General features: G+C 40.7%; 1 protein-coding gene across 7 annotated transcripts in view; it reads right to left on the bottom strand.

Annotated features, from left to right (window-relative positions):
- Nucleotides 1–12,984, bottom strand: part of LIMS2 (LIM zinc finger domain containing 2) — a 32,739-nt gene that overhangs the window by 18,328 nt on the left and 1,427 nt on the right. For 3 of the 7 annotated variants that reach the window (XM_040567621.1, XM_040567620.1, XM_040567622.1), the window contains exons 2-3: nucleotides 1,130–1,289; nucleotides 252–318 (exon numbers count right to left, since the gene is read on the bottom strand). In XM_040567621.1, coding sequence (XP_040423555.1) covers nucleotides 252–318; nucleotides 1,130–1,285 — 223 coding nt within the window. In that variant the 5' untranslated portion in view covers nucleotides 1,286–1,289. Of the gene's footprint in view, nucleotides 1–251; nucleotides 319–1,129; nucleotides 1,290–3,467; nucleotides 3,483–7,799; nucleotides 7,945–8,216; nucleotides 8,232–10,246; nucleotides 10,262–12,984 lie in introns of those variants that run through there. The other 4 variants (XM_040567623.1, XM_040567624.1, XM_040567619.1 and 1 more) reach the window with 4 other exon arrangements.

The raw sequence follows: 12,984 nt of genomic DNA, 5'->3' as shown, positions 1-12,984 counted from the left end.
ATATGTTTTGTTTCTCTCCAGAGTTTCTGCTCCTTAAAATGACTCCAACAATCCCAGCCCAGGGCTGGACAGCACTCAGAGATGGAAGGTGTGCACAACTCTGTAGCTGTTACTCTGTGGTGTTGACAAGGATGCATATGCTGCACGGGAGACACTGCTAAAAGAAGGGCCACTTGCCCCTAGCCTTGAGGTTAGCTGTAGTAAATCCATAGCTGGATGAGGCTACACAAATCTGTATTTGGACACCTTACCACATTCCCCACAGCAAGGAGCAAACAGCATCTGAAAGTCATGCTCGCAGTACTTCCGGCCTTCAAACTGTAAACAAAAGAGAGAAGTAGTCCTCATGAATAACTGAACCATGTTCAGTTCGAATAGTTCAGCATGATTTTCCATTGAAATGATTAATCGGTCAAGGTAAGTCACATTTTAGAGTTCTAGTCTCCCTTCTCACCTGTTTTTAAACTCCCAAGGATTTTCTTAAAGCAACATCCAGATACGGTTTCAGCCTTTTAGTGAATTAATTTAGCAAACAGTTAAATCAATAGCAATGCTCTTATGAAACAACAAAAATCTTGAGGCGTCCCAAGCCCTTTTCCTAGACTTGTCTTTTTTTTTTTTTTCCTTTAAATCACGTATTTGGAAGTACTCCTCCTGCATGAGACATACCCACAGCAAATTAAGAATGCAGCACATTTAAAATAATGTATTATTCAAAATATATGCTTGCACAGATTCTGCAAAAATATTTAAACTTTGTTTTTAAATGGGTTCACCAATTTCATTTGCCAGTTGGAAAAGTTTGGTACAAAATATCTGGAAATAAACACAAAAAATCACTTAAGTCTAATGAAATATTAAGAAATATTTTGTGTTTTCTTTTCGATATGTCTCTTACCCAGAGAGCAAACAAAGTTTTTGTCGTTACTGACGAACAGAAGGAGTATTTAAGAAAAAAAAAAAAAGAAACTAAGTTGGAAATCCCTCAAAAAATACTAACATAGGTTTAGGGCTAAGAAATTAAACATGCAGGAAAGATGAGAATTCCTATTTCTGCCACAATTTTCACCTAATTCCTTGCCTTTATTGATGATACTTCTCTACTCTTACACGCAGTCTACGACCTCACCTCGTAAAAAAGTCCATCTGGGAACTGACGAAAGCACTGAGCACAGACAAAGCAGTTTTCATGATAGAGCTCCCCATTGCTGTTCACAATCCTCTCGGCAGGATCAAATCGAGTCTGGCAGCGTTCACATACTGCATTTGCAAGAGCATCAGACATATTACTGGAATAAAGACAAGAGTAAGAACATGAGCAATGCCACAAGCTAACCACGAGTATACTTATACCATCCAAGTTTCCCCAACATCTAGAAACACAACATTTCCATTGCTTTAAACTCCCTTTTACACAAAAAAATAACAATGAGCAAGTCAATTCAGCACTGACATCAGTTAGGAATAATGTTCTTGCAACTCACACAGGATGGCCCTTGTGGCTAAATGAACTCATGTTCGTTTATATAATAGATATATCTATTGCACACTTTTGGCTGCTTCACCAGTCTTTCACCACATTATGTCATCCTCATACCAAATATCCACAATTTAAAATAAACCAGTAGTTCTGAGAGCAGCAAACCCAATAAATCCTGACTTCTCAGGATTTCTGGTCTCAGGATGCACACTTCTCGGATTTTCTAACGTGTAGTAAGCATCGAGCTCCCACCACAGTCTCCCCTTCACTGTGAGAATTCACAGGGTCTTTCCCCTCTACCAAGCAGCTTATGTACATAAGATACATTTTACATACAAGATTCATTGAAAAATAATTACATGCAATGTCTCTGTCTTCCTGACAAATTAGTTAAAACTGTCAAAGGATTAAAGATGTCTGGAAAGAAAGTCACCCCCCTGACTGGCTTGGCAAGTATCAGTAACATCAGCTTTATTTCCTCAGAAAGCAAGGCTAAAAACAAAACAAAACAAAACAAGTGCCACACTTCCAAATCATGCAAAAGACTGTTTCATCTTTCTCCCCTAGAACATGGAATGAACCTAACATTTTCCAAAGAGATTTTCATGTTTGCCAGCATGGTAATCTAAGTTCTCTATATAGGAAGAGAACGTAGTTTTAAAATCCTGTATCTCGTGTCCAAAACAGGATGGAAAAAACTATGATAAGGGAAGAGTTTCAGTTGCTTGTTTCGATGCAATCCTTCTTTTAACCATTGCGAAGATAGAAGTTTTATAGGCAAGGGAATAAATAATTTTCAGCACATCAAAGATCTCAGAAATATTTTGCAGTACTTTTCCTGAACCACAATATACAATATATGTATATACAATAAAAGATGGCTTGGTTTAAAGGTTTTTTATTTTCCTTTATTTTAATCATAGAGTCATAGAATTTGTTTTCATATACAAAGCTACTTAAATTGTTTATTTTTGCACACTTAGAGATCAGAACCATCATTGTTCAAGATGTGATAACTGTTACTGTAGTAAAAAGCTGCATTTCCTTTGTTAGAGCTATTCTACAACCTGATGTTCTACTTTCCACATCTCTTTACAGAGAGCGGTAGTTCAAAAACCACGTTCCAGTTGCAGCAGATTCTCTTTCCTCTGGTCAGAGGCATCCCTACAAACACACACTGCCATTCGTATGCCAGCGCTTTGGGCTCTGAGTGCAACTGGAACGAGCAGGCAGCGGGGCAGGCAGCGGGGCAGGCAGCGGGGCAGGCAGCGGGGCAGGCAGCGGGGCACACCTTCCTCCTGCCACCGCAGCTCGCAGGGCTCCAAGGAGCAAGGGAGAGGGCCATCATTTCACGTATGGAGAACCGATTTATAAGAAACCAGTTAGAACTTGTTTCTTTACTGCAATAGGAAGGAGCTTTAAAAAATGGACACGCTCCGGAATTACGGACCAGCAGGAAATCCTGTAACTTTATAAACTACAGACTATGGGTTAAAGAAACATTTTATCCTGCCGGAGTAGCAAAAGATTAGGTCAACACAAAAATACCAGTGCTTGCACCAAAGCTGAGAGATCGTGCCTCTGATCTAATCAGCTTACTTTCAATTGCCACTCTTCTAGTTAAATCATGCACCAAGTATGCAACAGTACTTGAAAATACAAGCTTCCCAACAAATACTGCTTCTCTCTTGAAGATTTTGAAGCCTGGATTCCAAGACTTGAGCTAGCCAAAAGCCATGATTAAGACAACTTCACATTTATACCAGTGAAAAAATTACTCTGGGTTATGGGAGAAAACTGAGCAAAAAACTGTCTCAGTGAGTCTCACGGTAAAGCCTAACTTCTAAACAATATAAAATCTATTGGTAATTAAATTCCAAGTGAAAATCAAATGTGCTGCTGTTCTGTTCTCACTGTCCTCTCTTAGACCTTAAATCCAGAGTTGTAATTTATTCTAACTCTCAAAAAATTAATTCCCCTCACTCACTTGCAGAAGCATCAAAAGTCCCGTGAGTTTATTCCCCACTGTGCTGATGCGCACTGATGCAAAACATCCAACTCCGAGCTGTGGAATGTGATGTGCAGCTAAAAAAAAAATCACTAGAGATTTTGCAATCTAGTATAAAACAAAAACTTCAAAGAGCTGGAAATGGAAATCATTAAAAAAATGAAAATGTTTGCACTAAAAGAACTTGGTTGCTGCAGACAAGATTCCCTTAACGGCCTAAGGAAGGTGACTGTGACACAGCCAGCGCTGCCCAAGAATTGCCACTGTGCAAATGCGCTAACGACTGCAACTCTTATGCATCAGAGACACTACTAATCTGGTAAAAAAGAAAAACAAAATGAAGAGCCCGTAAACAAAACAACACAGTTCTCTGCCTCAATTACAAGGCACTTGAAATTTGTTGTGAGAGCTGCACAGGACATGTACAGCGGTACATGATCTCCCCAGCGATGCGTCTCCTGTGATACAAACCAGCAGCTGTGGATCTTCCATAATCAGAGCTTGAGCTTTACCTCTCCGCTGTCTTTTCAGTTACAGCTTTGCATCTGTTTTTAAGACGTTTTATCATTGTCAAGCTAAAATTTGCAACTTTGGCACTGCCATACGAGCATGACTTTGCATCTATTTAAAGTTCCACCTTCATATATGCCATAGTTTAACAATTTCCCTCAATCACACACTCCTGTGTGCCCTCTCCCTTGCGACAGAGCAAGCATTTCTTCAACTAGATCAAGGTTAAAACTAACCAAGGCTGGAAGGGGGAGGGAGGACAGTTCTAATTCAGAGCACTTCTATGATCCAGTTTACCACACTGCTGCAAAAACACTTGTGACAGTAGCATGGGGAGGGGAGAAGCAACACCAAAAATTTCCTTGTGGTGGTGATTCCAAGCACGAACACAGAAGATTGAATTCCTGTGACAATCTTAAGACACTTAGACATGAGTCCTTCCCACAAAAGACAGTCGCCACTATGCAAAGCTTCTTGCATTCTATTTGCTCACGAATTTTTTGCAACACAGCGAAATATAAAATCCTCTCCTGTTTTAACAATAAGCAGGTGACACAAAGACAGGAAGGGCTTTTAGAACATGGCCAGCTCAGCATCCTGAGGCTCTCCTGTCCGGTGTAAACCCAACAAAATACCAGCGCTCAACAACATGCCTTCCAATCTCTAATCATTACACGCCTTACCTTTAACTAATTGTCTTCGTTAAAATGCCTACTTTATAGGAACAAGTTAGTTACCATTATAATTAGGAGAGGGTTTCTCACGCTTTGACTTCTCAGAAATATTAGTTGTAAAGTATCAGCATCGCTGGCAAGTTCCAAAAGAAAAATCATCCTTTGCATGAAGTGGAAGTTTATTAGGAGACCTACTCTGTGCCGCTGCTACAGTTACCGTAGAAAGATTTGAAAGCATTCTACCTTCTTAGATCACTGAAGTCAATATGGATTTATTTTCCACAAATAGTTTCAGACATCTTTTGTCTGTCAAATGTCATGTTCTTATACCACGTTCTCTTCTAGATTCTGGGAATTGGGCCTGTATTACTTCAGTAAAAAAATGTTGGACTTAACCACCAAGACAGCTGGTTAAAATGCTCCAGCTTCTATAACGTTACCTTCTTTTTCACACATTTGTCCCCAGGGATGCAGCGCTGGTGAGAAGCTGAAAAAAAGTACTTGTGCTAGGCCATAACGCTGGGGGAGCCGGCAGCAGTCAGTGGGTGCTGAGCAGCTGCACAGTGCATCACTTCTTCTGTGTATTCTTTCATCATCGTTCTGCCCTATTAAACTGTCTTTAACTCAGCCCACAAGCATTTTACCCTTTTTGGCCAGGTTAAACCACAACACCAAGAAACACCATGTGTCTGTATCAGAGAGCCAGTAGCTGAGAGAAAAACTGGAGCACTCCAGGCTCCTTCCCGTCCCCCTGGCATGGTTGAGCATTTGGGGCTTTAAGTCCTTAATGGTGACAAAGACCAAAGAAAAAAAAAAGTATTTATTGGGACAATACCAGGCTGTGATTCATTTCACAGATAATGACCAATGAAAATAAGGAGGAAGTGTATCAGGTCACGAACTGCTGAAAAATAGCCCTTAGCTACACTTATCACTCTTTCGAAATCTCTTCACTGTAGTTGACATTTCTCTGGATACATTTTTCAAACTAGCTCAACTTCTTTACGGTTATTATTAATAGGTTATGTGATTTTCAAAACTCAAAGTATTTTTATTAAAATATAAAATGATTTTATTAAACCTGTCCTAAAATATTGGAGAAAAAAAAGCATTCCCATGTATTAAATGTGTGATATGTTGTACATTTGATAACCCCAGCATAGTTTAACATTTTCAGAATTTCTCCTTCTGCCTTTCAGCATATCTTCTTGACTACACAGCCCCAACCTCCCAATGAAATAAATATTTTTTCATATTATTTACTACCAAAGGATAATTAAGAAAAACATACAAATGCAACTTACAGTCACAATATGGAGAAAAATCTTTATAGCTTCTCGTCACTCACTCCTTGACCTACCAGCTACAACAATTTGCTATTTGTAGAAGACAGATTTTAGAAGCAAAACGATTCTGCTGCTTCACACACTTGAGCTGAGAACAGACCTCAGTATCCATACAGGTGGCCTGCAGGGGAAACCACCAGCAGGCAGACCCCTGAGACCCGCAGCAGCAATGGAAATCTGTCGGTATTCACACGGAAAAAATCCTATGCCACGAGTACTTAGTAGCCCCCCTCGATGTAGTGCAACACTCAGTTCCAGTAACCCCTGACTGATTACTTCAACAGACACGCATCTAGCAGAGCCTTCCCCCAGCCCAGGGAAGCAGCAACAACCAAGAAGCGTGCATGTTTTGAACAGGTTCTGCCTCTGGCACACCAGAACCACCCGTTTATTACCAGGCATGTACCGCTTCACCCGCACCGTGTACCTGATAAACAACTTCTCACACACGCGTTCTGTTATGTCCCTCCTCCACTTCCATGATCTCAAAGGAACCAAAATGACTATGTTGTGATGGGCGTTCACCAGCACTGGTAAAACACATCATTCTCAAATGGGTTCATCAATTTCCACCAAGGAGTAGCAACACTGCTTTTGGATTACTGTCCTGGGCGTGAAGAAGGGACATAAACCAACAAAGTCAAACAGTTGAAAGCAAACTACACGTTGAAAAATGCTGTCATCTTACATCATCTCCTTGTCCTTCTTATCACCAGGTCTCACTGGTTTTCTGTTACAGGTCTGTTTCATTGCTGCTTTTTCAATGCTTATTTTCTTTTCTCTCACCACTCCCTCACGTGCTTCTCGCTCTTCCTGAACAGCATCCTCTCCCCTCAACGGGGCTGACATTTCTTTACTGTCCTCCTACTCTAATGAGGGATGCAGGGTTCAAACCAAGTGGCCAAACCAACTGCTCTATTGCAGGTAATCATCAGGGCTATCTCTAGCTAAGAAAAGACTGAAATGCAAAACTTCTGGCTGCCAGAAGAAAATCTCCTCTACTGCATGCTCACTGCTATTGCCAGTGACGCAGACTTCACATCCCATACTTCTGCTGCAGCTCACAATTCTCCCAAAATGCAATAAATTACTTACATTTGAATTAATTTGTTCAGTATTAAATATTAATTAATTTCTGCCCAAAGTTAACTTCAATGAAAATTGAGGAGACAATTACACTTTTAGTCTGAAACACAGGAAAATTACCCACTGAACCAAGCCATGTAGGTGTCTGGGCAGATTTAAGCAGCTTTGTCTGGTGTGCTCTAAATAAGCTCGAGAAGCAGCTATACTAGAAGCTTCAGTTTCTGATAGACTGGACTAATTTACAAAAAGTAAAATCAACTAGCCTGCTATCTACAGAATAAACAGACCACTGAGCCCTAAAAATCAAGGCGCAGTAAAATTGTATCAGCATTTTGAAAAATGACTGCATTTCACAAACAGTGAAAGAAATACTTTATTCTCACAGTACCTAAACGCTTCACCATCAACAAGACCAGCCCTGACGCTGGATCTGAACAGTCCAGCACAGTGCTTCCAAATGGGAAAGGTTCTCCATTACTGCTTTCCTGTTATTGTTAAAAACTGAAAGCTTCCCCGTCAGGAAAGTCCTTTCCTTCATAAGCCTCTTGGAAATAAAAACAGACTTCATCCCCTCTTGCTGTGTGCATACAATTCCCACTTTAAAAAAAAAAGGAACAACCCACCACCGAAAATGAACGTCTATCAGATCTTGGAAATGCTTCATCAACACCATTCCCTTCACCTCAGAGACATACCCACGTCTCCCAGCTGCTGTATCTGTCCTGCTGCTCAGGAGTGACCCTGTGCCACTTAGCCGATCCTGCCGGCGTTGGTACAGTTTGGAGGATGCCAGCCCCTGCAGCCTCAAGCCAGCCATGGCACCCAATGCCACTGTGGAGGGGAATGGAGAGAGGTGACTGGAGAGAACACCAGCAGCACTGATATTCAGTGAGTCACCTTCCTTTGGGGAGTTGCCTTTACATTTTAGAAGAGCTAAAGCAGGATGCATACGCTTCTGCTCAGGCATTGTTTCTTACACTTCATCTGCCATTCTGCTACGGTCTTCAAGATCAGAGAACCTCTTTCCTGTATTCCACTGGTAATTACCTACTGCAGGCAGCACACGAGGAGTCTGCACCAGCAATTAGTTCCGTTACACTGGCGTACCGTACCTGGATAAATCCCACCATCCAGGAGATGAGACTGTATTAAAAAAAAGTCCTCAGTCTTCTCGTAATTAATCCATTTAATTCAAGAAGACTCTCCGATCAAAGCAACAGAGAAATACAGAAAAGCAAACTCGATGACTAGACCTGTTGCCCACGAGCACTTTAGCTTACTGCAGCTCAGTACCAGCCCGCGGCAGCTCTACGGTGGCTGCCTGCTGGCCACTGCAACTCGCAGTGCCTTGAGGACACAGCAAGCAGCAGAGCCATTCCTTCCACTTGGATAAAGCATGCTCCAAGAAACAAGAGCATAAAGGCTCCTGCTCTGCGGACACACTGCAGCCTGCAGAAGCCGCGTGCTGCGGAGGGTCAGGAAGCAGGCAGAAGGCACATAGTTGGCATTCCAGCCTCCAGAGCTCTCTGCCGGGAAGGGAACCGAGCAGGGCCCCAACCAGGAGCTCGCCCTTTCTAAGGCTCCCCCTCTCCACCCACCCCTGCAAGGGAGATAAGGGATTACAGAGCACAAAGGGCTCGGGGCACCGTGGGCAGGGAGGATAAAAAGAATAAAAAAATGGAGAATACAGAAGTCAGTTTTTAAGAACAAAGGGAAAGGAATGGAGGACAATGTGCACAGCTGAATCAGTGTCATCTGATCAGCATCACCGTGAAACCCATCTCAACAGTCATTGCCAACAAATTATTTTCTGGTAAATTATAAAAAAGGAGGATTTTTGTAGCATGACAGTGAAATGCCTTCCATGACTACAGTTTGGCAAGCTGTAGGAGGAAAAATAAGTAAAAGAAGGAGAAGTGATGATTTCATAAGTATTAGGTAAGTGTTAACCAGCAGAGATCCTTTCTGTTCTCTAAATAAAACCAGAAGGGTTTACTGGGATCCACCAGAAAAGGCACTAACAGAGAACATGATCATTTCAGTAACCTAAAGTCTACAGTTCAACCTACATGTCGCTGCAAGTTTCAGGTCTGACAGCAATCTGCCACTACTGGTTCCTGCAGACTGCATTTGTTCTTTATTCATTCCTACTTTACGGAACAGAAGAATAAATGGAACTGTAAAAAATAAAATACAGAAGATAGAAAGGAAGAATAAAAATATCCTCCAAAATGAGTCATTTTGCTGACCTTTTAAAGTGATAAAACACTTTTTAATGCAATATTAAGTCACCTTTTTTACTTTTAATATAAAGCAAAACATCAAGCCACTGCACCATTTTATCTCCCACAGCCTTAAGCAATCTGGCCAAAACTCACCTCCCCTCTCAAACACCTAAGCTTTTACCATCCTGGCTGCTACAGAACGATTTTACTGGTTTTCAAATAGCCAATCTTCCGCAGACAACTGTGAGTCCCTTGTTCAAAAAACAACGCAAGGGGAGTGAAGTGGGGGGGAATCAAAACAATAACCATCCTGTCTTCCGTCCCTTAAAACACACACGTGCTCACTCACTCCTATTCCTGTTCTTACTGCCCTGCACATAAATAGTGAAAATGTGAAAATGCATGATTTTGGTTTTCTTTCCCTCTTGACGGATCACTTTTAAGAGAGAGGGTCAATGACAAAATCTTACAGCAGATTACTTCTGGGCCAAAGCAGAGCAGAAAGCAGCTAGATTCCTTTTAGGCACTAACAAGTAGTTCTCCTCAGGGAAGCACCTCTGTGTCCCCAGAACAGACTACTAGGGATCCTTCAACAAGTTAAAATGCATCTGGAGAGTCTCAGAGAACATACTTAGCTGGAAAAATGGTAACATTAAAACCACATTTTTTTCCAAACCAAAAGTAGAAATGGCTGCTTATAACTCAGGTGAGACATCTATTAGTTTGATCCAGGTACTTTCTATCCTGCACAAAGAACCTTTTTTAATACTACCAACCTTTACAGCTCATCCATCAAACCTTTTTACTTGCAATTACTTCATAAAATGGAGCACAAGCACAGCAGCAGCTCTCTAATGAATTAAAAAGCATCTAGTCAAAAACTGGCTAATTGTAAATAACATACCCTTATTTCTTACCTCAACTGGATTAGGAACAATCAATAAGCAGATCTGTAAATGCAGCTGTTCTTCTTTTGTTGACTGCAGGAAGTACAGAGGCGTATCCAGATCCCAATTAGACCAAGCATAGTGATGACAAAGATCTCTTACAAAAATAATTATGCCCTGAAACATGCACTAAGGGAACATTTTTCCTTGGGCTTTTTATTATCTCTATACTAATTTCCAAAGGCAACACAATACAGCACAGGCATTTTTTACCTTTATGTCCCCTACGCAACAGCACAGCAGTAAAGTCTTAATGAAATTATCTTCAATTCTGTTTTATTTCCTACTTTGGGCATTTGACAATGTTTTGCCCACTGGTCATTCACTGCTCCTCTTTCTTAGGAACGATTCTGTCACAACCAACAAAGAAAACTAGGCAAAACACAGGAGGAAAAGAAGGACACAAAAAAACAATATTCAAAAAGGCAAAAATTAAGAGATGGAGCAAACACTCCAAATCAAGTACACAAGCTGTCTTCATGCGCTTAGTTGTAAAGAAGTACTGTAGCATTTGGTGCTAAAGGCACCAAAAATCATATAAATTGCATTTTACTCACCACTGCAAAATATAGAAAGGTTGCTTAGAAACATACTGATTTTTACATATATGTATGTATATGTATCTAATATTTATATTACATTATCTTTCAGAGTTTATTTCCAAATGTAGTTAAACAATACATAAGTTAGTAAAATTAATATATATTTCCCTAATTTCTTTTGTCCTATTATCTTTTGATCTTAGTTGGAACAGCTATGTTCAAACAGAGGCTGTTCTGTTTTTTAAGCTGACAGCATCCCTTTAAACCACAGACTACTCTTGGAAATAGGGGCTGTAACAGCTCCTTTAACATTAAGATACAGGGAAGTAAAACTGCTCTGTCAAGACACGGCATTCAGCTCTAGCATTTGCAAATTCCAGTGATCTGCTTATCAGTGTTCTCTCATAAAACAAATCCTCACATACTAGCAATGTAAGCTCATAATAGGATACATGTAGTATTTGGATTTCACTTGCTAAATAGTCACTTATTTTTAATAATTTTATACAATGAATATATAGAAGTACACATCCGTCTTTGTATTTTCTGAAACTATATTTTTCCCTAATGCTAGAAATCAGTAAATCAAATTACTGTAGCTACCTAAATTCAGAAGACACACTCTGCAGCTAAAAAGGACCGAACACTTAAAAATGAAAATTGGTTTATTTTTCACCTATCTTAATCACTAATAATGCATCGGTAATCACAGTACCTAGAAGTGAGTTCCTATTTTTTCCTATTTGACAAGAAAAGTGAAGCGAAAAATAATTACGTGTCAGCACTGCACATCCTCCCTACAGTCTTCCTCGCTTTACAGAGCAAAACAAAACAAAATCATCCCCTTCCATCACAAAAACAAAATCATCCCCTTTGGTGTGTCAACGGTTTCAAGACTAGAGACACATTTATGTCGTATTCCTGCTTCTGGAAGGTTCCCACTGCTCAATGTTGTGGAGATGCTCCACCTGTGAAGCAGTTCATCTCCTTCTGGAACCTCAGAAGCCCTCAATCTCAAAAGCTTGATATCTGTCTACATACTGTAGACAGATTTTGAGCACTACCACATAACAAACATCAGACAACATCTAGCAAGAGCTCAGCTCAGTGACCCACGGGTTGGTCCAAGGAAGCCTGTTCTCCATGCCGAACTCCTCCCCGTGACTTAGGAGTCAGGCCTACCCTGAAACCACTGCTGAACATGGTGCTCGCCAAATGGCATCAGTCAGGCAAGGTGCTGAGCTGTGCCAATGTTTCCCAGACACTGAAAACCAAAGGCAGGTTTTGTTTTGCTGAGAAACAGCCAGTCTAAGATAATCACTCTGTCCTAGGAAATTCACAAGTGTTCATAATTGACAAACTTTCCAGTATAAATGTTTTTGAAAACTTTAAGCAACACTTGCATTCATGCAACTGACTTTTCAAAAGCAAAGCCAAGGCCTGCTCACTTTAACAACCCTCTGAAGTACATTGGAAGGAAAGGAGACAGAAGTCCTGCATTACTTTGGAGAACTGTGCACTCTACCTACCCTCCCTGCTCAGCTTCCTTGGAACATTCCACCCAGCCTCATGCTTCATGTCAGAGCTTCTTATGAACACAGTAATAACTTCTTATAACTTAAAAGGCAAGTTTTTGAAGAAGCACAGGAGAAAAGATGAGGATTGCTGCGCGCAGTCATTTCCCACTGTCCTCTGTAGTTGCATGATTTCACCCGAGGTGAACACGTCATTCTAAACAGTACCACACCAAAGCTGTATGGGAATAAAGTAAGTTGGGTTTTCACAGACAACACTTTTCCCAGGTCCTCCCTTTTTTGTCTCTATTTAGGAGCTGCATGGGTACCATGACCTGTGAACATTTAAGACTCTTCAGTCTTCCTCTAGTTTTGAGAAATTTGTGTGAACTTGTAAATACACACCTATGTGACACATCAGAAGAACAAGAAGTGGTCATTTAGACAGAGAAGAAAAAGGAACCTTATGACAGGAGGCAAAAAAACAAAGTTTTTTAAGCATGTACAACCACCTATCAACAACAATTTGTCATCACAGACAGCAAAAATAACACTGGTCAAAATGATCAGTGGGGACAGAACGACTATTCAGTGCATTATCATACTTAACAACCCACCAAATACGATATACATCAAGTAATTGTAAGCAGCA

Source organism: Cygnus olor, chromosome 9, assembly GCF_009769625.2.
Source record: "Cygnus olor isolate bCygOlo1 chromosome 9, bCygOlo1.pri.v2, whole genome shotgun sequence".
Taxonomy (NCBI): Eukaryota; Metazoa; Chordata; class Aves; order Anseriformes; family Anatidae; genus Cygnus; species Cygnus olor.
This window is presented reverse-complemented; position numbering and strand designations above follow the sequence as displayed.